Raw genomic sequence first — 23,876 nt, forward strand, 5'->3', positions numbered from 1 at the left:
GGCTGTATTCCAGTAAAACTTTGTTTACAGAAACAGGCAGCAGGCTGTAGTTCACCAACCCCTGGTCTAACCAGTCCCCTAGTGATGAACATTTATGGTATTTCCAGTCTTTTACCATCATCATCAATACTGCAGTGAATAACCCCATACAGATATTTCAGACATGCACATGCCAATATATAGGGTAAATTCCTAGAAATGGAATTGCTGGGCAAGGGATGTCTGTATTTCTAATTTGGCAGATGTGGCCAAACTGCCCTCCATGGTGTTGAGCCAATTTATACTTCCTCCGACAAGGTATGAGAGGGCCTGCTTCCCCGTAACCACCCCAGTACTGCGTGCCATCAGACTTCTGGGTCTTTGGCAATCAAATGGGCTTAAGAAAAGAAAAGAGGTCTTAGAGTAGTTTGAATAGGGAGCATTTTTTTTAATGTTCATTTTTTTCTAAGTATAAAACTAAAACCTGCTCATTATACAAAGTAGGAAGAAGAAAATAAGTGTCATCATGTTAGGTTTTTTATTTGTAGTTATTAATAGGATCTTGAATGTGAACAAGAGGACTCTGTAGCAGAGCAGATCAATATTATCACATAGTAACAGCCATTCCAGTTTGTTCCAATCCTTGCCCCTGGGGTGGAGAAGCAGATGTCATCCTACATGCGCCAGAGTTTGTACTAGAAGCCAGGAACCCCACAGGTAGGAATCTGGGAGGCTATGTAGGAGAGGGACCTTATGAAAGAGGGAGCAAAATCTAGCTCCCAAGTGTCAGGATGAACAGAAAGGGTAAGGACCCTGGGCTTTTAGAGTTTGGAACATAATTACGTCTCTCTAGGAGAAGATAAGGCTGGTAGCTTGAAACCCAGATTTACAACTCAGGAGGTTATCTCCATGGTCTGGGGGCTCATCCCCCCTTGAAATGTAAACACATACCTCCAGGGAGGTAGATCTCTCTGGAGTTCCACCAGCTGATCAGTCATAAATTGATTTCTAAGGCCACATCCCAAGTTCCAGTCAAATTTACTCGGAAAGCCCTAATTGTTCAGAAACATAAAAATATTTTCTCTATAACCCCACACACCTAAAACCTTTCCCCAACAAAACTAACTTGAAACATTTCTGGAACAAGACAGGACACCAATAAATAAACAAATCAGTTATTAAATAAAAAATAAATTAACAAAATGAGAACATGGATGTGTGTGGATGTCAGTGTACATGTAGTGGGCAAAGCATTTTGATTGGAAAGGTCACACTGTAAGTTAAACTTAATCACTATGGCTCAAGTCACCAGCTGAGGGTTAAAATATAGCCACAGCTGTCTTTAATTTTCCACATAATGGTCCAAGCTCCCATATACCCTGATAATGGTCAATGAAGTTAGCAAATTACTGACACATTTCTATGTGTCAGGCACCAAGCTAAAATATCTACTGAGTTGTATTTATGAGATCACTTACTTTGCAAAACAGCTTTATGAGATAGTTGCTTTTATAATCCTCATTTTATAGATTGGGAAACTGAGGCTGGGGAGAAGATGTCTCTTACCCAAGGTCACACAACCAGGAAGTGACAACATACAGATTTCTCTCTAAAGCCACAAGGCAAGATTGTTAATATTTGATGCTTCTCTCCAGGCTTTTTTCTTAAAAATTTTTGAAGAGTTAAGATCCACCATAGACCCAATTCAGTAAACTGTGGCATTCTGATTAGATGTATTTCAGCACATCTCTGAAGTAGATGTATTTCAATGCCCCATTTTACAAAGGAAATCTGAGAGGGAGAGGAAGTAATTTGACCACAGGCCTGCTACAGCTTGTGGGCTGGGGAGGTGCCTCCATAGATGCCCATCCAGGACTCCTTCCACACTGGGTAGCATGGGAGCTGTGGCCAAACAGTGGCCTTCTGATTAGCCAGGCCTGAAGTTTACTTGGCAGACGGAAGCCTGGCAATGTGTGGAAACTTGCCAGCCCCATCAAGACAGCCTCTCCCTTCCTTCCCTGATGGAGTGGGAATGTTCTGGATCCTCTTGGGGTTCCAAGCTCTCCAGAGGAACCAGAGCCAACTCAGGGGTCCAGGACCCAGAAAGTAGGACCCCAAGCCCTAGGAGACCTGCCTCCCCAGCCGCTGCCTGGGCCAGTGCCGGGAGGTAGCGAGGACCCGGGTCAGACCTGGTGTAGCCCCTCTCACCTCTTAACCACCTCACCCTTCTCCTCCCCAGCGAGCAGAGGCCGCCCAGAGGGAGGTAGAAAGTCTTCGTGAACAGCTTGCCTCTGTCAACAGCTCCATCCGCCTGGCCTGCTGCTCCCCGCAGGGACCCAGTGGGGTAAGGATGGCAGGGAGTCAGGGGCAAAGGTTGGGAAAGCCCATTTTGTGGGTATGAATATGTGGGTGACATTTTGTGGGTCGATCATCAGCATCTATGTGAAACTGTACATATGAATGTGTTTGGGTCTCTGTGCATACAGTGGGCATAGCATCTCTAATTGCCAAGGTAAGTGTGTAGTTAAACATAATTACTTACTAAGACTTGCTTTACCAGCTGAGGGTCAAAATACAGCCACAGCTCTTTTAATTTTTCAAGTTCCAGCTTCCATGTATCTTCATTAATATAAAGTCCAGTGCCTTCCTTTGGATACTGCCCTTACTCGCAGTTGCCCAAGAATGCCAGGAACTTACTTGGGCCATAAAGGATCATGCCTATTGATGCCCAGCAGCAGGGGGTGGGATGGGGAATTTAATTACAAAAGCAGCTGTGCAGTTTTAATGGCTGCCACCAGGTGTCGCTGCTGACCACTGGTCTCACGCTGCTTGGTGGCTGCGGGAACTGCAGTGGGGACCCCCCGCTGGTTCTCAGTCCCTGACAGGCCACAGTGGGGCCACATAGCAAGATCTGAGGTCATATCATCCATTGGTTCCCAAAACATTCCAGGGTGATTCCAATGGGGTTTCCTATCCAGCCACATGCTACAAAGGCCAGTCTTTAGTCATCAACCCTGAGGTTCCTATGTTAGTCCTGGTTAGTCAGTGCATCTTTCCTTCCTTTTCCTTTGGGGTCCTGGGATCATTTCCTGCCAGGGGATTTTAGTCAGAACCACCCAAGCCTACCCTTCTGTTCTGAGCATGATGCTGCTGGCTCAGAAAGCCTTGGGTCCCATGTGTAAATTGGGCCACCTTCAGATCTCTGCATAAGGGATTACATTCACATTCCTTACATAATAACAGGTCTGCTCTGAGTAATTTGCAGTCTCCACCTTGAACCTGAAGTGGCTGGCAATATTTTCATTTCACCTGACACCCTGATACACAGACCCATGTGTCTGTATCTTTCTGTTTAAATATTGGAATATGTCTCTATGAACATGTGTTACTGGGTATGTGTTGTCTCTTTATGACCTTTGAGCAAATAACTGTATCCTTAATCTATCTGTGCCTCAGTTTCCTTATCTGTACAAGACCTACCTTATATAGTTATTGAGAAGATTACATATAAAGTACCTAAAGTGGTGTTTGGTTCATAGTCTGTGCTCAGTAAATATTTGATGCTATTAATGATTATTATGAGTGTATTTGGGTGTGTTGGGGTGTTTTTGCCCATGTGAGCACATGGCCTCTTTAAGCACATATGTCAGTCTCTGTGTCATGGTGACATGTCCGTATATGCATGTCTCCTGACAGCTGCACATTTCTCAGTGAGTGCATGTCAGCATGAGTATTCTGGCAGGTACGTGTGTCAGTGTGTACTGTGTCCATAAGCGTGTCCACCGGTGTCTGTCTCAGGAGGCAGTATGTATGTGTTGTGTTCCTGGATGCCTGCATGACACACAGTGAGTGAGCACAAGAGAGACTGAGGACAAGAGAGTTCATGAGGACACCTCAGAGAGAATTTGCCAGTGGTTCTTAATTAACCCCCATGGAACCCAGCAAATGTTTGTGCTAATCAGCCACAGGGAACTTTGCTGGTTTGGGGGGTGAGCTTTACTGAGCACAACAGTGGAACAGCAATGCTCAGTGCTAATTAATTTAATGTGTTAATGGCATCCGCTTCCTGTTTTAATTGGCATTTATCTCCCAGGAAGAATGGCCAGGGTTGGTTGGGGTGGAGGGTATAGTGTAGTGGTAGAGGGTACATGTGTGTGTCTTTGTAATCCTTCTTAGATTCATTTGTAATTGAGCTCAAGACTAGCCTGACTTCAGGTCCCCTCAAATAGCAACCTCTTCATCTTCATCCAGAACAAAGAGACCATTTCCTAAAACCTGGAGAAGCCATGGGGATCGGGGGTGGTGGCAAATTAGGAGGAAGAAGGAACCACCCCTAAAGTGGTATGTCTGCAAGGTCTCATGTCTAACCTGGAGGGTCTCTTGCTGCCTGGAATGAAATGGAACATCCCTCTGGGGTAGGACCTGCGCCTGACTTGGAAACCCAAACCTTTCGTCTGTGATGTTCTCTCTGCTGGGAACACCATATTCCTATCACTTCCTCACCCAACTACTGCCTTTTTTTGTTGTTGTTCTTTTTAACAAATGTTTTATTAAAGTATAACATCCATAAGGAAAAGTATGCATATCACATGCATACAGTATGTTGAAGTTTTCAGAGTGAACACACCCCATAACCACCCAGCCTCCAGGTCAGCAAGCGGAACACCCCCAGTGCCTGCTCCCTTCCAGGTGCTACTTCCCAGGGGGAGCCACGCTTCTGACTTCTAATAGCATAGATGGGTTTGCCAGCTTGTGCTTCTGACCTTACTGGACCACACACACACGCTTCAGTGTCTGACTTCTTTCACTTCATACTGTACCCGGGAGACTCATCATACTGTGCTGGGGTAGCTGTCAGTTACTCATTTTCATGGCTATATAGTACTGTGTTGTGTGAATATACCACAATCTCTTCGTCCATTCTGGTGGTGGTGGGCATGCAGAGGATTTCCAGTTTGGGGCTATTACCAGGGGGCTGCTGTGAACCTCCACCTTGGTGTCCATGTGTCCTGGTGCATAGGTGCCAGGATTTCTCCTGCATGTATACCAACAGTGGGAACGTATATGTTCCCCTTTAATGGATGCTGTCAAGCAGTTTTCCAAATCATTAACTTATTCTTGAACTTTATCACAGTCTAGACACATCTTCCTCCAGGAAGCCTTCCCACCCTCCTGATTTATTTTAATGAATAGTGGAAAGTCACCCAGGCTGGTAGGACTGGCCTGAGCAGAGGCTTGGAAGTGGGAAGAAGCAAGCCACGGGCCCGTGGGAAGGGGCTCCGTGACCGTGGAGGGCCCCGCAGCAGGCCCGTACCACTGACAGTTTCCCGTTTTGTTTGGGATTCAGGGATGGGAAAGCCAGCCCTGCAGCCCTCCACCCCGCACTTCTCAGCGCCTCAAAGCCCCACTTTGCCCTCAGGACAAGGTGAACTTTGCGCTCTGCTCAGGCCCTCGGCTCGAGGCTGCCCTGGCCTCCAAGGACCGGGAGATCCTGCGGCTGCTGAAGGATGTGCAGCACCTCCAGAGCTCTCTGCAGGAGCTAGAGGAGGCCTCCGCCAGCCAGATCGCAGACCTGGAGCGGCAGCTCTCAGCCAAGTCCGAGGCCATAGAGGTGGGTCTCGGAGGAGCAGGCGGGCAGGCAGGAGACAGGCAGTGTCCCCAGGCAGAAGGGCATGAACCAATCTCACCATGTATGTTTGCTCCTCTAGAAACTGGAAGAGAAGCTCCAGGCACAGTCTGACTATGAAGAAATTAAAACAGAGCTGAGGTACCATGCAGACGGGGCTCCAAGACCCCCCCAGCCCTTGGCCTAGGAAGGCAGCAAGGGGCCCTTGGCCAAGTTCATTGTATTCCTCCCTCCCACCCTACCCCACTTTGTGGTACCCTTGTCTCCGCCCCACTGGCCCCTCTGCTGGTATTGAAACTCAGCCAGGCCTCGTGCTTTGCCACCGAGAGCTGCCCATAGGGAACATGCGAGGTAGCCCTGGTGTCAGCAGTGGGGGCTGATGCCGTAATCAGGCGAGTCCAGGCCGATCATGGGAGGTGTGGGAGGTGGTTCTCACAGCAGTCCTCCAGGTAAGGCGGGCACCACTGCGCAGCCTGCTCCCTGAGGCCTGTTGTTGCAGTGGGTCCAGCGTCACGCAGGGTCCGGGTGAGGAGATCATGGGTGGGAGTGCCTCTTGCAAGGCCCCTCCCCCAGCCCAGGGAGCTTGGCTGGCCTCAGACTCTCCCCTTCCTCCGGCAGCATCCTGAAAGCCATGAAGCTGGCCTCCAGCACGTGCAACCTCCCCCAGGTGCGTGTCCCCACCTCTGCCCCCAAGAGCCTTCCACCAGCCATGCCCGCTCAGCCTGGCTTCTTGTCTCCTCAGGGCCTGGCCAAGCCTGAAGACTCACTGATCCTGGCAAAGGAGGCCTTCTTCCCCACGCAGAAATTCCTTCTGGAAAAACCCAGTCTCTTGGCCAGCCCTGGTAGGGGAGGGGGAATGCTTTGGGGCTGAGAGGCCTGGGAGGGGGCTGCCTCTGGGTCTCTTGCCTTCTCCTTCCCCACTGCCTTCCACATGGGCAGGAGGTGGAGAAAGGGGTCGTCATTGCTGGGACACCGCCGGCGCTGGCTGTATGCCTGGCGCTGAGCTGGGGGCCGTCCACGGCCAAGCCCGCTGGCAGCTGTCCCACAGGGTACCCACATCCACACTCAAGGGCACACAACTCGCTCAGGCCCTCCCAAGGCCCCCTGAAAGGTGCCACACATCCCTGAGACTTCATAAGCAGCAGGAAGAGGCCACAGGGGGCAAGGAGGGTGTTCACATGCACCCTCAGCAGCAGACCCTGGGGAAATGGCCTGCAGACATTGCTCTTTCCCCAAATCACCTTCCCAGCACCTGCCTCTTTCCCACACTGTGACCCCCTGACCTTCTAGCCATGTGACCCCAGCCAAGACTCTGTATTGCCTCCATGTCTTCATCTATAAAATGCAGGCAGTAATGGGACCTACTTTGTGGGTGCCATGCTCTCAGAAAATGCAAACGTGTGGGATCTGGCGGCTGCCGGCTAGGTGGGCACCTGGGAATGGGTCTTCCTGCTGGGGTGGGCATCAACCCAAACTCCCAGCCCAGGCTGGAGTGCTGGCCCTATAACAGGTGCTCAGCTAGTGTTCTTGATGGTAGGAGGGAGGGCTCCCCAGAACTTTGGAGCAGGCCCTGAAGGATGGCGACTGGAGAATCAGGAGGGGGTGGGTGGCAGAAACAGCCCGGGCGGCACTTAGTGCTGCTGGACACCTATAGCACCTCCCTCCTCCGCCCCTCCTGCCCTCTCCTCCCCCTTCCGCTCTCCCCTATTTCTGTTGCTGTGTATGTGTCTCTCTTTCCATCTCCTTGGCCCTTCCCTCTGTTCGTCTCTGCCCTCCATCTCTCTGTCTCTGGCTGACTTGTTGTCTCTGCCTATTTCTGTGTGTCTCTGTGTGCATGGTTTCTTTCTCTTATGTTACTTCTCTCTGCCTCTGTTTCACTATCTCTGTCTCTCGTGGCTCTTTCTCTGTGTGTCTCTCTTGTTATTTCTCCCCCTGTCTCTCTGTCTCTCTCTGCCCATCATTGTCTGCTTCTGTCTGTCTCTCGACGTTCTAGAGGAGGACCCTTCAGAGGATGATTCCATCAAGGACTCTCTGGGCACGGAGCAGTCCTACCCATCCCCTCTGCAGCTCCCACCACCACCAGGGCCCGAAGATCCCCTTTCCCCAAGTCCGGGACAGCCCCTGCTGGGCCCTGGACTGGGCCCTGATGGCCCGCGGACTTTCTCACTGTCCCCCTTCCCCAGCCTGGCTTCGGGGGAGAGACTGGCAGGGGACACACTGTTGTCCAAGCACATGATGCCTCCAGCCGCCTTCAAGGGGGAGGCGGGCGGCCTGCTGGTGTTCCCCCCAGCCTTCTACAGCACCAAGGCCCCCTCAGCCCCTGTCACCCCAGCCCCTGGCCCTGAGCCTCCCGGGGGCCCCGAGCCAGTGGATGGTGGTGGAGGCGGTGCAGCTGGGGCAGGGGCCGGAGCAGAAGAGGAGCAACTAGACACGGCGGAGATTGCATTCCAGGTGAAGGAGCAGCTGCTCAAACACAACATAGGGCAGCGGGTGTTTGGCCACTATGTGCTGGGGCTGTCGCAGGGCTCAGTCAGCGAGATCTTGGCCCGCCCCAAGCCCTGGCGCAAGCTCACAGTGAAGGGCAAAGAGCCCTTCATCAAGATGAAGCAGTTCCTGTCAGATGAGCAGAACGTGCTGGCTCTGAGGACCATCCAGGTGCGGCAGCGAGGTGAGGGCCGCCCCGAGGTGCTGGACCTCAGGGCTGGCTGGCGGCTGAGGGCAAGGGCTCTGCCGCCTCTCAGCTGTGTGAAGTGGAAGAAGTGACTTTGCCTCTCTGGGCCGCAGATTGCCCTTCTGTAAAGTAAGGAAATACATACTCACTCCCTCCTTCCAGGGGCCTGTGGCTGCCTCTTGCACCCCACCCAGCCAAGTGGTACAGCTCAGAGGGAAAGTCGTAAGGAAAGGCTAGGCCCCAGGGGCTGCCCTGACAGGCACTCCCTGAGCACTTCCAGCCCGGTTTACCCCTCCATAAGACGGCCTGGGTGACCACCAACCTTGTCAAACTTGATTTTAGGGTAATCCATACAAATGGCCCAAGCTTTGGCTTCACAAACACCTGAGTCTGAATATCAGCTGTGCCATTCATCCGCTGGGTAACCTCAGGCAACTCACCTTTGCTTCCCTGTGCCCCAGTTTCCCCATCTGTCAGCCTCCTGAGAGCTAAATGAGGATAAAGCGTCAGCATGGCACCTGGCATGTAGTAAATGCTTGAGAGCTGTTAGCTGTGGTAGTGGCTGCCATCACTGCTGCTGTTACTCTTCTATTATTATTGCAAACCAGAACACCTGTAGTTCCACGGCTTGTCACACAGAGCAGCTAAGTGGTGGTCCTGCCATATACGCTCATGGCCTGGCCCTCACTTTCCTGGCCCTGAGGCCCCGAAGAGAGGAGAGGACCAGCCCTTTGCCCCACCCGCCACCAAGGGCTGACTGCCAACATATGGGTCTCCACAACAGATGCCTCCTTGCCTCCCCCAGGCAGTATCACCCCGAGAATCCGCACACCGGAGACAGGCTCAGACGATGCCATCAAGAGCATCCTGGAGCAGGCCAAGAAGGAGATCGAGTCTCAGAAGGGGGGTGAGTGACCACCGCAGGCAAGGCCTTCTGCCCCAGAGGGGATTTCAAGCAGGTCAGAACCTCTATGCCTCTTAAAACCTGCAGCCAAGCAAGGTCTAGGCCTGGAAAGCACCAGGTCCATGTTATTCACGGATAACCGCTAGCCACATAAGGCCATATCCATTCAAATTAACTAAAATTAAATGAGATTGCAACATCAGCTGTCCAGCTGCACCAGCCAATGTCTCCGGTGCTGAACAACAGCTGTATTGGGCAGCACAACCACCAGCCATCCTCTCCGTGGAGCCCTGTCGGCAGCACTGCTCTGGCTCACCCTCAGCTCTCAGGAGATGGAGTGATGGCAGGCGCGCAGCAGCGTGTCAAATGCGCACAGGCCTGAGCCTCCCCCCTGCCCTCCTTCTCACACCTCTACTTTCTAATTGCCAAGGACACATGTTCTGGCTTCCTCCTCCCTCTCAGACCACGCCTTCTGCCCTCGCCCAGTGGGCGCTGTGTTAGTCTCCTAGTGCTGTCCTTCAGCCACAAGCTAGGTGACTAAAAACAACCCAAATTCATCGTCTTAGGTTCTGCACGTATGAAGTCCAAAATCAGCCTGACAGGGCTGCAGTCAGGGTGTGGGCATGGCTGCATGCCTTCTGGGGGCTCTCGGGAGGAATCCGTCCCCTGGCCTTTCCCAGCTTCTACAAGCGCTCTCCTTCCTCGCCTCGTGACCCCTTCCTCCATCTTCAAGGCCAGCGTCATGACGTCTTCGGTCTCTGATCCTCTTGCCTCCCTCTTATAGGCACCCTTGGAATTCTGTGGCCACAAGATGATCCAGGATAATCTCCCATCTCGAGATCCTTAACTTTAATCACATTGTACAGTCCCCTTAGCCATGTAAAGTAACATACTCACATGTACCAGGCATTGGGATGTGGATATCTTTGGGAGACTATTACTTAGCCTATCACAGTGCACTTTCTCCATCACCCTCTCAAACATAGGGTTCTGCCAGAGTTCCACCCCATACCCTCTGACTTTCCTACTCTTCCTAGGTGAGCTAATCCACTCCTGGAAGTCCCAGCAAACAGTTATGCCCAAATTGCCCCCTTTCCAGGCCATAACTCTTTTGAGAGTTCCTACGCCAGTTGTGGCTAGGTGTGTCCACCAGGGTCCCCCACTGGCCTCTCAAACTCCACACTGAGACAGAACTTACTGTCTTCCACCTCTCAGCCACTCCCCAAACCCACCAATCGGGGCTGGGAACCTGTCACAGATGGTCCCAGTGTGGGGCAAGGGACCAGCTGGTCTGGAATGGTCTCACTCAGAAAATGTGGGCTCCTTGGCCTCTCATCCCTGGCAGCCAATCAGTCAATCTGTCTGGGGTCATTCACTCTCTGTTTTTTTTTTTTTCAGCCTGTCCATTCCCTACCCCAATTGCCACCAACCTAGTGAGCCGCTACCATCAGTTGCTGGGACTGTTGATGCAACCTCTTCACTGGTCTTGCCAATGACACTAGGCCCCACTCCTGCCCATTCTCCACCCAGATGCCAAAGAGATCTTGCTAAAGCACACACATGGTCATATAATTACTCAGAATCTTTCCATGACTCCCTGTTACCTTCAAGATAAAATCCCAGCTTCTCAACAAGGCCTACAGGCCCTATAGTCTTGACTTTTCCCAACCTGTCTATGTGCCTCTCATATGAACTGTTTATAGTTATGCCCATTCTCATGCTGTTTCCTGTACCCCTAATGCCATCCTTACCCTAGACACATTTCACTGGCCCAATTCCTGCTCATACTTTACAAATCAACTCAGAAGTCACCTCCTATAGGAAGTCATCCAACCCCATCCAGACAGATTGGATACAGCTCCTCCTTGGATCCCCCATAATTACTTGTATTGTTTGGTGCAGTAAAACCACGGTTAGCCTGACTGCAAGTTTTTGGCTCTGCCATTTATTGGCTATGTGACCTTGGGCAAGTTTACTTAGTTTCTGTGTGCCTCCATTTTCTCATCTTTAAAATAGGAACAGTATTAGTACTCCTTTTTTACATTGTGTGAGTATAAATGAGATCAGGCCTGGCACACACATACCCTGAGGCCTGACATGTAAGTGTCCTGAAAGTTTAACCATCTTTATACTTGACATTATCATTATTTTGTGTCTTATTGCATTTGTTTATGTTACAAACGCTTTTGCTGATGTGGCTGTCCCTCCCACAAGTCTGGGAACATCCTGCAGCCAGGAACAAAGTCACATCCCTGAGTCCAGCACAGTGTCCTACTACAGAGTGCAGACTTCCCAGTTCCAACCAGATGCTGGCTTGAGACCTCCCACTCCATTTCGCAGTGTCTGCTGCCCCCTGGTGGCAACTCAGAGCAAATGTCCCGATTCCCCAGCCTCCGCTGCTGGGAGCCAAATTTCCAAAGGGTGCTCCTTCCCACCTGGTCCCTGGGAAAGGCAAAGGAGGCTTACCCTTCTAGGAGCCTACACTGCCCCACCCATATAATCCACTCAGCCTCAATGTGTACACATTAATTTCTTGTTGGTCAGCTCCTATAGCAAAAGAGACAGTCATTTAGTAAACATTTTTTAAGTGACTTCTGTGTGCTAGACACAGGTTACAAGTGTGGATGAAACACAATACTGGGGTGAAAAGAACCATGAGAAACAATCTAATCTAACTCCCCCATTAAACAAACAGTACAACTGAGGCCAGAGATGGGAGACATGCTCATAGTTAACACAGAGACCGAGGGAGAATGCAGGTCTCCTGACTCCCCATACAGTGCTCTTCCCCTGGGGGTCAGAAACAAAGCAGCAGGGAAATTTAAAAGGAGACATCCCAGCAGAAGAAACATTTGCACAAGTGGGTCAGCCAGGGGGCTTCCATTCAGGGTCTGTGAAGAGTTCACCAAGAGGATATGTGCCACAGTTATTGCCCCACATGCCTGACAAGAGCCGATATTAAACAGAGCAACTAGCAGTCCCCTGGGAAGGAAATGAATGTGGCTGGCTGCTAACTCAAGAGCTCTGCTTTGGGGAATTAAAGAAAATGTCCAGAATGGGGACAAAGATTTATATACAAGCTCTTCCTTTATCATGATTCACTACAGTAACAAACTAGAAACAACCTAAGTGTCCAACAGTGGGGGATCAGGTTAGTAAAGCAGAGAATATTGCTTCAGGTGGATCACAGGAAAAAATACTCATATTGATACTAAGTGGGGACAAGCCAGACTACACTCCCTCTATCAAATATGATCATCCATGGATGGAGTTAGAAAACAGACCAGAAGGAAATACATGAGAATATTTCACGTGGTTGCCTCTGGGAGAGAGATTAGAGGGCATCTTAATTTTGTTGTGCTTTCTTAGCTCTTCACAGTTGGCATGTATTACTTTTTTTTTAATTGAGGAAAAATTCACATAACATAGAATTAACCATTTTAATGTGAACAATTTCAGCAGCATTTAGTACACTCACAATGTTGTACAACCACGACTGTATAGTATTCCATTGTGTGACCATTCCACTATTTATTCTCCATGTTCTTCTCCATGGGCATTTGGGATCATGCCATTATTTTGCCGTTGAAATAAGTGAAGCAGCTTCTTTTGTTTGTTATGGTGTTTCCTTGTCTTTGAACATTTGCAGAGATGGATTGTAGCACATGCAAAAGGCAAGTCTTTTTTTTAATGTCATCCCTGTGAGCACTTTACCCACATATGGTAAAATCTCACTGTCCACCTGATTTTTAATGGCTGACTAATATTCTGCCATATTGATGGACCATAATTTACTTAACCAGTCCCCAGTTGTTGGACATAGATGTTGCCTGCACTATTTTGCTGTTATAAATACGTACTGATGCAATGAACATCTTTGTCCTTCAAGTCATGCCTTGACAAAGGGCTTCTGGCCACCCTATCCTCCTCCTCACAGGTGAGCCCAAGAACTCAACAGCCCAATTGAACATCACCAATGGCACTGCCCCTGCTAGCACCTCAGAAGATGCCATCAAGAACATTCTGGAGCAAGCGCGCCGTGAGATGCAAGCACAGCAGCAGGCCCTGCTGGAGATGGAGGCAGGCCCGTGTGGCCAGTCGGTGCCCCCCTCACCCCCAGAGCGGCCCTCGCTGGCTGCCATGAGCCAGAGTGGGGCCCCAGCCTGTGTCAAGCAGGAGGACGGTGGTGGCAGTGGTGGCGGTGGCATCGGGGGGACCAGCAGCAGTGCCACACAGACATCCCTCACAGTCCTGTCCCCCGCCGCCTTCGTGCAGAGCATCATCCGGAAGGTCAAGTCAGAGATCGGCGACGCTGGCTACTTTGACCACCACTGGGCCTCAGACCGCGGCCTGCTCAGCCGCCCCTATGCCTCTGTCTCGCCCTCACTCTCCTCCTCCTCCTCTGGCTACTCTGGACAGCCCAACGGGCGGGCCTGGCCCCGCGGGGACGAGGCCCCTGCAGCCCCCGAGGATGAGGCGGCTGGGGGTGAGGATGAGCCCCCCAGAGTGGGTGAGCTCAAGGCCGAGGGGGGCATCCCAGAGGCAGGCAGCGGTGGGCGGCTGGCCTACTACCCAGCATATGTGCCCCGCACACTGAAGCCCACCGTGCCGCCCCTGACCCCCGAGCAGTACGAGCTCTACATGTACCGTGAGGTAGACACGCTGGAGCTGACGCGCCAGGTCAAGGAGAAGCTAGCCAAGAACGGAATCTGCCAGAGGATCTTCGGGGAGAAGGTGAAGCGAGTGAAGCCCACCCCAGGAGGCTCAGGCCGCGGGGCCCGTGGGGCCTGGGGAGGGAGGACCACCTGAGGACCCAGCCCCCGGTGTTCGTGGTCTGGAAGAAGCGTATGTGTGTGTGAGCAAGAGCAGGACAAAAGCAGGATTCAAAGCCAGGTCTGCGTGACCCCAAATGCTGTCCCTGGGCCCTGTGGATAATGGGGTCACAGGCAAAGCTGGCATTCAGTTCTGCAGTTGTTAAAGGAGTGAAACGCTTCCATCTGGTTAGGAATAGCCCCTTGCCTCCCCTTCTCCAGGACACTCTTACCCTCCCCTGGTCCAGCTGTTTAAAGGGTTATGGTCAGCCCAGCCAGGGGTCTCCTGATTACTTGGTGTGCCTGCAGTATCAGCAGTTAATTAGTTTTTAACATCACCTCTGCCCTAGCAGAGGAGCAAGCAAAGGTGAGCTCAGAGGAGGGAGAAGTGACCTAAGCAGGAGACACAGGAGGGCTTCCTGGAGAAGGAGGCATTTGAAGGGTTCCAAGTCAGGTAGGATTTTTACATGTAGGGATATTGGGAAGGGCACTGCAAGTGGAGGGCAGGGCACAGACACACAGCAGGCACCTAGGAAATGAAGTACAAATGGAGGCAGTCCTGGCCTCTGAGGGAACAAGAGTGAACAGTGGTCCCTAAGGATCTTGGGGGCAGAAGGGAGAAGATGTTAGTGTCCCAGGGGCCTGCTGACCTACCCTTCCTGCCCCACCCATCCCCAGGTGCTGGGCCTGTCACAGGGCAGTGTGAGCGACATGCTGTCCCGACCAAAGCCATGGAGCAAGCTAACGCAGAAAGGGCGGGAGCCCTTTATCCGTATGCAGCTGTGGCTCTCCGACCAGCTCGGCCAGGCCGCCAGCCAGCAGCCCAGTGCCTCCCAGGGTGAGTGTGGGCAGGCCCTCTGGTGGGATGCTGCCAACGCCCAGAACCGCAGAGATCTCTGCGTCCCACTGCCCTGCCCACCTACCAGGGTGCTCCCAGCTGGTCTCCCTGCTCCCTTTCCACCCTTTCAACCAGAGGGATGCAGCTATCCCTGGTTTTAAACCTCTGGGTGGCGCCAGGATGTCCAGAGCAAGCAAAAAAAATACTTTGCAGGCGCAGCCCCACCCTCCCAGGCCCTGCTGGGAATCAGGAATCACCGATTGATCCCTGTTCCCATGATCCAGCATGGAGCCTCAGAATCCTTAGCACAGGGTCTTGGGCAGCTGTTATCCATCCAGTAGTGATGCACAGACAGGGTGGAGTCTGAACTTCGCCTTGGTGAGGACACTGAGGCTCAGAACGTTGCTCAAAGTCACAGAGCCAGAGACTGGAGGGAGGGGGCGAGGGGGGGGACTCCAGGGAGCACAAGCTGCCACCCCAGGATGACAAGTGGACATGTCTGTCGGGGCCCTGGTGCAGTGCCCACCCAGGCCCCACAGGGGAATGAGGGGCCGTGGCCATGGGGACCAGAGAAAGGCCAAGACAGGAGGGGCTGAGCTCTGCATCCGAGAACCTCCGCTCAGCCTCAGTTGGCCCATCCATTAAGTGGGGATCAGTCAGTAGGACAAAACCATGTCTCGGGTTCACAGAAGTTAACCAGATCCACAGGTATCAACAGGAAAACTACCAGCAACGTAACGTCAAGCGTCCTGGGTGATATTTATTTTAGAAGTTAACCCCCATGAGATAATCGGCAAGCTTATGCATTAATGTAAAAAGGAGCCCCCCCCACCACATGCCTGGGGAGAGGAGCTGCACTGGACAGGGAGGGGGCCAGGAAGAGACACGGAGGGAAGAGTTGACTCTGCCTGTCTCTGTTGCTTTTTTGTCTTTAAAACAAACTGGGAGACTTGAAGCAAGTAAGATAGCGTTAACATCTATCCATGTGGTGGGCCCAGGGAACGCAGGGAGGGCTTATATTTTCTTTTCTGTATTAGTCTATAGCTTTGAAATATTTTATAATGACAGCTTTTCATTGAAGTCCTCTGCCCCATGAGGCTGATGGCCATGACAGGACAGCAGCCACTTGCCACCCACAATGCTGGGCGCTTGCAGTTCTTCTCCGTTAACCCTTACAAGGGTGGACCAGATGGACTGTTTGTCATTCCCTTTTACAGAAAAAGAATCAAGGGTCTGAGTAGTACAATGACTTGCCAGTGGTCACCAGCCAGTTAGTGGCAGAGCCAAGACCAGAACACAGGGCTGTCAGCCAGTAGGCCCACAAAAGTGCCTACTCCAGAGCCCAGGGCTGTGAAGGGTTCCCGTCCTTTGTTTTGTTCTGTTATGTTTAATTGTTTTAATTAATTTTTTATTGTGGCAAAATTCACATATCGGTGGCATTTAATACATTCACAACTTTGCACAACCACCACCTCTATCTCATTCCAGGACATTTCCCTCACCCCAAAAGGAAGCCCTTTACCCACTAAGCAATCCCTCCCCTTGCCCCCTCCCCACAGCCCCTGGCAGCCTCCAGCCTGCCTTCTGTCTGTATGGATTTGCCTGTTCTGGACATTTCATATCAATGCGTTCATACGATATGTGGTCTTTTGTGTCTGGATTATTTCACTTAGCATCATGTTTTCAAGGTGCATCCAGTGTAATGTCAGAATTTCATTCCTTTTTATGGCTGAATCATATTCCATTGTATGGATAGACCACCTTTTGACTAGTGTCATTGATGCTTCTGTGGAACATTCATGTACACACTTTTGAACACCTCTTTTCAATTCCTTTGGCTGCATACCTAAGGGTGGAGTTGCTGGTCCAGATGGTGGCTGTCTAACTTCCTGAGGGGGTTCTGTAGGGATTGCACCATTTACATTCCCAGCAGCCATGTATGGGGGTTCCCATTCTCCACATCCTCACCAGCACCTGCTGTCTCCATTTGTTCGCTGTTGCCCTCCTAGTGGGTGTGAAGTGGTATCTCACTGTGGCTTTGATTTGCACTTGCCCAGTGTCTAATTGTTTTGTTTTTAATTTCTTTTGTTGAGAGTAGGTAAGAACAGTTAAGCAAAGATATCAGGAATGGTCTTCCTAGAGGAAGAACCCTCAAAAGCTCAGAGGAAGTCTTACACAGTTAGGGAAGGGAGGTGAGTGCAGGTGAGGGTGGATGCCTTGTCTCACCCATAGACCAGGAAGCCAAGGCTCCAGGTTCAAGGCGGCAGAGATGCGAGCAGGAGCTGCTGGCGTAATGGCAGTGGGTGTGGTGCGGCTGATCCAACCAAGGCCCCCACAGCCACCACTTGTCCGCAGCCTAGAGGCAGGACAGTGATCCATTGCCCACAAGGTCCCACACCGGCTGGGGGGTGGGGAGGACTGGACCTGGACCTGTCCCGGTGCCCGGGAACCGGTGCTAGAGCCCCTGCTGTCCGGAGAGTTGGGGGTGAGCAAATACCGGTTGTGGTGGTGGGTGTTGTGAGGCATGCCCTCCCCCTGTGCCCGCTGTTCGTTCACCAGCCTCATTAGCAATGCCCACAGTGGGGAATGCTCAAGCCGTTGAAGAAGCCCTATTCCCCACGCATGGTCCCTCTGTCTTCCCTCCATCGCCCTCCCCCAGGGGCGTCTTTCTCACTGTCTCTTACTGGCCTCTTTCCCCCATCTCTCTCCCTGACTCCTTCTTTCCCTGTCCCTCTCATTCTGCAGCTGCTCTGTCCCTACCTGTCACTCTCTCTCCTTCCATCTCTCCCTTTGTCCATTGTGACCCACTCCCCTGTCTGCCCAGAACATGGGGCTTTCTGTGCTAAAACCAGGGAAGCCCCAGGCGAGTGAGGTGAGTGGTCACTCTGCTGTATCCCCCCTGCCCTCTGCCCACACCCCTATCCAGAGTGCCCTGCTCAAGCCCCAGCCAACCTGACTGATCACCTCCGACCCAGCCCTTTACAATTGGTGTGTTCCTCCTGATCGAGCTGATTTCTGCATCTTTCAGTGGTTTTGTAAAGCAGCGGTCCTTAAAGTCAGCGTGGTCAGAAGGGCCGGTGTTCCGCCTGGAAGTGCAGAGAGGGGGACTGGCTGGTTTCAGGCCTATCATCAAGGTGTATCTCCAGCCCCTCATCCTGCTCCCTCACTGGCTGGAAATCTGGCCCTTTGGGTGGGGATGAGGGTGCAGATGGTTATCCAAGAAGCAGATGTCCTGGGAGACCCTTGATCCTCCTCCAGCTGAGCCCAGCCTCCTCCAGCTGACAGCAATGGGAGGACTCTTGAAACAGTCTCTTGCTTTCCCAGGCTGGCCCTTCCCCGTCAACTTTCATCCCTGCTGGTGACGGTGATGGGGGGGAAAAGGGGACGTGTCAGCTCCAGCATCAAATGGATGCCACCTGGATAGCCAGGATCAGCCTGATTTGGGGGTTGGAGAGGTGGACAGTAAAATTCTCATGACTCCAGACGTGGCCTGCCAGCCTCACAGGGATGTGATACCACTACTCGTAACTCTGAAGTTTCACTTTGCACCTTTCCGGGGTAATCAGAAGTCCTGGCCAAAATTTATTCACTCGACAGCCCAATACCTCCTGCCTCCCTGAGCTCTAAGACTCGCCATGACTAATGGGTGGCCCCTGCCTTTCAGGGGCTCGTAGTGGGTGAGAGGACAGAGCTGGGTGTGAGCAGACCTGAGCTTGCCACAAGGCACTGTCTGACCTTGGACACATTGGCTTACTTTTCTGAGCCTCAGTTTCCTCATCTATAAAATAGGATGACATAGTACCTCCCTCCTAGAGATGTGCTGAGGGTCACGAGATCATGGGTTTAAAACACTTAGCACTATTCTGGGCATGTAGTGAGTGAAGCTTTATCAGTTGTCATTGTCAGCACCAGTGTCATCTGGCAGGGGAGAGACCCAGCACAAGCAAGAAATCATAATAGAGTGTGACAGTGTGTAGTCAAGGTGCTAACAGACCCCAAAGATTTGCACCTCAGAGAACGGGTGTTTGGAACTGGGCCTTGAAGGATGCATAGGAGTTCAAAGTTAGTGGGAAGGCCTTCAGGGTGACAAAGGCATAGTGGGGTTTAGAAGAACCTACGAGGTTTTTAGGGAGAGAGGGTCCTGGAGAGAATGTGAGGAGCTCCAGGTCTGTCGAGTGGGCAGAGGCAAGAGAGTCTAGAGCCTTAAACACGAGAACAAGGAAGTAGACATTTCTTGTGCAAAGGGCAGTGGGAAGCCACTGAAGGTTCTGGAGATGAGAGTGCCCTGACCAGAGTGATCTTACCTTCCCATCCAGATAGCCTCAGGGTGTCCTTTCTGGAATCAAAGCTACTGCATATCGTTTCCTTCACTTCCTAGCTGGCATACATTTGTATATGTATTTTAACAAATTTCCAGCAGGTGGCAGTTGACTGCCTTGAGGTAGAGGCACCTTTTTCTAATTTGCTGGAAGGTACTGTCCAGACCAGCACTGGGATTCCCAGACCCTCCACCACACTCCCCACCCCATTAGGGGCGCCTCCTGGGACTGTCCTCTGCCCTCCCAGGACCGTCAGGAGGCTCAGCTCACACTGGAGAGTCCACTGGGTAACTGACCCCTCAGGAGATGGACCCGCATTATCTCTCGGAGTCCTCTTGACGGCCCCAAGTAGGGTCTGTGCAAGTGTAGAGCTACGTGCTTTATAGCCCCATTTGAGAGATATGGCAAAGACACCCCACCCAAGACGTCTTCCAAATGGTTTTTCTAATATATATTCACATAAAATGTCTTATGACAAATGGAAAAGGTAGCTTATAAACACTTACTTTTTAAGCCTGCTAATGTACTGTGGGCATCTTTTTTCAGCTTTATTGAGATGTATTTGACATATTGACAGTATAAGTTTAAGGCACACAGTGTGATAGTTTGATACACACATATTGCAAAATGTTTACGTGATAAGGTTAGTTAACACATCCTTCAGCTCACATAGCTACAGTTCGTTGTTACACTGAGAACATTAACATCTCATAGTTATTGTCAAATGTATAACATCTTACACTTAACTACAATCACCATGCTGTGGGGCCCCAGAACTGACATATGTGGACATCTTTTCATTATATTATTTTTAATTTCTGGAGGGAAACATCATATTTTGTTTAGCTAATCCCCAGTGGTTGTACTTACAGATGATTGCCAACCTAATTTTTTCATTTTTTATTTTGATGTAATTTTTTATTTACTGAAGTTGAAACAATAGAACACCAAACTCCCTACAACCTACACACAGATTTGCCATTTCCTAATACCGTCACATTTGTGCTGTTTTTCTCTCTCCATTTGAGAAATTATTTGATGATCTCATGTCCCTTTACCCCTAACTACTTACATAAGCATTTCCCAAGAACCAGGAATTTTACAATTACACAATGCTGTTACGTAACCCACCATTTATAGCCAGGTTTCCTCCGTTATCCCAATAACATCCTTTATATAATTTTATTTTTCTCTGTCCAGGATCAGATTCAGGACCACTTGTATTTAGTCGTCACGTCTCTTTAGTCTTTTCAGTTCGGACGACTCTTCTGCCTCTCTTTGTTCTCTACTGTTGACATTTCTGAAGACTAGAAGCCAGTTATTCTGGATTGTCTCAGTTCAGCTTTGGCTGATGCTTCCTTGTCATGAGATTTCAGGCCATGCACTTTGGGCAGGAATATCGCAGAAGCAACACTGTGTCCTCAGTATATGGTATCAGGAAGCACCAATTAATTTATCCTGTGATTGGTGATGTTAACTTCGATTACTTCATTAAGGTGGGGTCTGCCAGGTAGCTGTACGAGAAGGGTATTAATTTTCCCTTTGTAATTAGTAAGTCTTGTGGGGAGGTACTTGGAGACTATGCAAATATCCTATTCCTCATCTGGCCAGTTTTTGCATCCAGGGTGGTCCCTGCCTGAGATATTACTGTGGTGATTGCAAAATGGGTTGTTGGCAACTCTTGGCTCTATCAAACAAGCTTGCCCAAACTGCATGTCTACGTCAGATCGCAGCAACCACCCTCTCTGTCTCTCTGTGGCCCACAGCCAGTCCCACCGAGCCGAGGTCCTCGCCATCCCCACCCCCCAGCCCCACAGAGCCGGAGAAGAGCTCCCAGGAGCCCTTGCGCCTGGCGCTGGAGAGCATCAAGGAGAACCAGCAGCCAGAGGGACGCTCCAGCTCCTCGCTGGGAGGGAAGATGTACTCGGGCAGCCAGGCCACAGGGGGCATCCAGGAGATTGTGGCCATGTCCCCCGAGCTGGACACATACTCCATCACCAAGAGGGTCAAAGAGGTCCTCACAGACAACAACCTAGGTACAGGGTGGTGGGAATCAGAGATGTTGCCTCCTATCCTGCTTGGCTCCTGCTTGCCTTGAAGCAAGTGCCCACAGTGAGATGCCAGGGCGCTGGGGTCCAGCCTGCAGGTGCTGGGTGGCATCCAGGACACTCTGGGAGCAGCTGGCCTGGGCTGCTGAATGAGACAAAAGGGAGGTGAATGCAGGTCTGATATGACCTGAAATCCTCAACCCACAGCTTTCAAAACGTCCTCCCTTCCAGGAGGACCAAGAGAATTCTCGCAGCGGTGAGACTCCAGCACAGCCCTGACCCGGCGCTGGACTTGCTGCTCTCTGGGGGCACAGAGGAGAAGCACGGTCTAGGGTTCTTTTGCTTTGGGATCGCAGATTCCCCCCAAGTATCAGATGCAGGTCATACACCTCTCCCAGAGCAAGGCACACAAACACTACTACAGTTTTCACTAGTTTCTATTACAGAAATAAGACATGCTCATTATTTTTAAATACCTTTTCATTATTTAATACATGTTCATTTTTAAAGTAGAGAAAAAAATAATTTAAAAAGTAAATAAACAAAATCCCACCCAGCCTTCCAGTTACACTGCATAGTTTTTATGTGATCTTTGATGATTTCTGAACACATACAAGAACATGTGTACACCTAATTTCTTTTATTTTTTGTAAATGAAATTACACACATACTGTCCTACAACTTGCATCTTAAAAGTTAACAGTTTTCTGGATACCCTTAGAATAATTAGACCACCTGCATTCTTTTTCTCTTTTGCAGTGTTTCAGGCCATGGATGCCTCAAATTTTTAATCCACCGATGGGTATTTTGTTTTTTCCAATTTCCTGCTGCCTTAGAAAGTACACCCACATGCATCTTTGTGCCCCAACTGGAGGATAAATCCCAGGCAGTGGAATTACTGGATCAGAGGACATGCACACTGAGATTTTGATAGAATATGTAAAATTACTAAATACAGCTAATACTAATTTATACACATGAAGTTTGAGACAGTTTCAGGGATCCCTTAGTAATGAAGAATATCTAAATTATGAAAGCATCTTTGTTGATAGCTATCTGTTCTTCCCCACAAATGTGTTTTGCAGAGAGGTCCCCTCCAGGTTTACAGTGAGCATGGGCTCCCGCATGTTTCTGGGCCTCCGGGTTCTGCCCTGTGTCTCTGGCCCATTTCTTGTCTCTCCTGGGAGCACCTCCACCCAGCCTAGGGTAACAGGTTGCCCTCCTCCCCTGTTCCCAGGGCAGCGGCTGTTTGGGGAGAGCATCCTAGGGCTGACTCAGGGCTCTGTGTCTGACCTGCTGTCCCGGCCCAAACCCTGGCACAAGCTGAGCCTGAAGGGACGGGAGCCCTTTGTGCGCATGCAGCTGTGGCTCAATGACCCGCATAATGTGGAGAAGCTGAGGGACATGAAGAAGCTGGAGAAGAAAGGTGAGCTCTGGGTGCACAGGGTCTGGCCTCAGGTTCTCCCTTTGGAAGCACATCTAGTTGTAATCCAAACACACCCAGGGCCCCAGTGGTCAGGTCTCAGCCTGGTGTGGGACTGCAAGAAACAGAAATCCCACAGAATATAATTGAAAGCAATTTAAGTATTTACTACTTCCTCATGAAAATTCCAGTACCATCTTTCAGCATTTTTCCACACACTCACATTTCTTCAAAGCCTTTGACCAATCCCAACTGCATAGTCCCTGAAAAACTCTCTCTGATCCCTCGGTCCTCTGCATCAGCTCCCTATTACAGAGATCCCCCTCTGCCCATTACCCAGATGTATACAGCAAAACACAGAACTGACCCAGCGTACAGGAAACCCTCCCTGTGGGAGCAGGCAGGGAGATCACAGATTCTTATGTTGTCTAATATTATCTTATAGCCCTGAAAACACGGGCTGGCGTGGAGCCCTAGGTGCCCACCCAATCTCATGCTGTGCCTGAGGGATTTCTGGATCTAAATAAAGCTCAGGAGCTAAAAAAGTTGGGAGGTGACATCTAAAAAGCTGTAAGTTGGGGGATATCTGAGATGTGAGTCATTGAACAGTTGCCGTCATGGCACCAGCTGGGCGGTGGGCACCAGACACTGTGGCCGAGAGCTTGGCCTGCCACTTCCTGGCTGTGTGACCTTGGGCAAGGTACTTCCCCTCTCTACGCCTCATTCTACTTCATCTGAAAAGAAGAGCCAATCGTGTCTGCCTCAGGGCAATGCTGTGAGGATGAAACAAGACCCTAGTGCCTTACTTCTTCCATTCTGAAGTGGACGTTTTTTTTTCACATTTTGACAAATTGAGGTTGAGATGCATCCTGCTTACTGGGTTCACTCAAATTACTGTCCCAGTCTGTCCCCAACAAGGCTGTAGTGAAATTCAGGGACACTTCTGCACTCTTTTTTTGAGCACTCCCTGTCTGTGAGCCCTGCTGAGCCCCCTATATACTTAACACCTGGGCGCTAACAACCAGACTTCAGAGGCAGGCACAGCTGTCTCCTGCCCTTGGGCAGGTGTGGGCAGGCGCAGGAGTGGGCAGAGGGATTGGAAGGGTGTGGAAAGAGCAAGGAGGGAGAGAGCATGAGACTGGCAGCAGGTCCCTACGTTCGGGGCGTGAGCCTGCAGCCAAGCCCCACCCCTGGGATCTGGGGGCCGCAGGGCCTCTGGTCAGCTCCGTCTCAGTGCTCCCTCCCCCGCCCGCCCCA

General features: G+C 50.9%; 1 protein-coding gene across 21 annotated transcripts in view; it reads left to right on the forward strand.

The window, feature by feature from the left end:
• The window catches only part of CUX2 (cut like homeobox 2), a 245,999-nt gene that overhangs the window by 213,996 nt on the left and 8,127 nt on the right, over positions 1–23,876 (forward strand). For 17 of the 21 annotated variants that reach the window (XM_073222276.1, XM_073222279.1, XM_073222284.1 and 14 more), the window contains 11 exons: positions 2,219–2,323; positions 5,399–5,590; positions 5,688–5,746; positions 6,224–6,272; positions 6,348–6,447; positions 7,599–8,273; positions 9,082–9,183; positions 13,118–13,914; positions 14,670–14,829; positions 20,915–21,184; positions 22,434–22,622. In XM_073222276.1, coding sequence (XP_073078377.1) covers positions 2,219–2,323; positions 5,399–5,590; positions 5,688–5,746; positions 6,224–6,272; positions 6,348–6,447; positions 7,599–8,273; positions 9,082–9,183; positions 13,118–13,914; positions 14,670–14,829; positions 20,915–21,184; positions 22,434–22,622 — 2,698 coding nt within the window. Of the gene's footprint in view, positions 1–2,218; positions 2,324–5,398; positions 5,591–5,687; positions 5,747–6,223; positions 6,273–6,347; positions 6,448–7,598; positions 8,274–9,081; positions 9,184–13,117; positions 13,915–14,669; positions 14,830–20,914; positions 21,185–22,433; positions 22,623–23,876 lie in introns of those variants that run through there. The other 4 variants (XM_073222286.1, XM_073222290.1, XM_073222297.1 and 1 more) reach the window with 4 other exon arrangements.

The sequence above is a fragment of the Manis javanica genome, chromosome 15, assembly GCF_040802235.1.
Source record: "Manis javanica isolate MJ-LG chromosome 15, MJ_LKY, whole genome shotgun sequence".
NCBI lineage: Eukaryota > Metazoa > Chordata > Mammalia > Pholidota > Manidae > Manis > Manis javanica.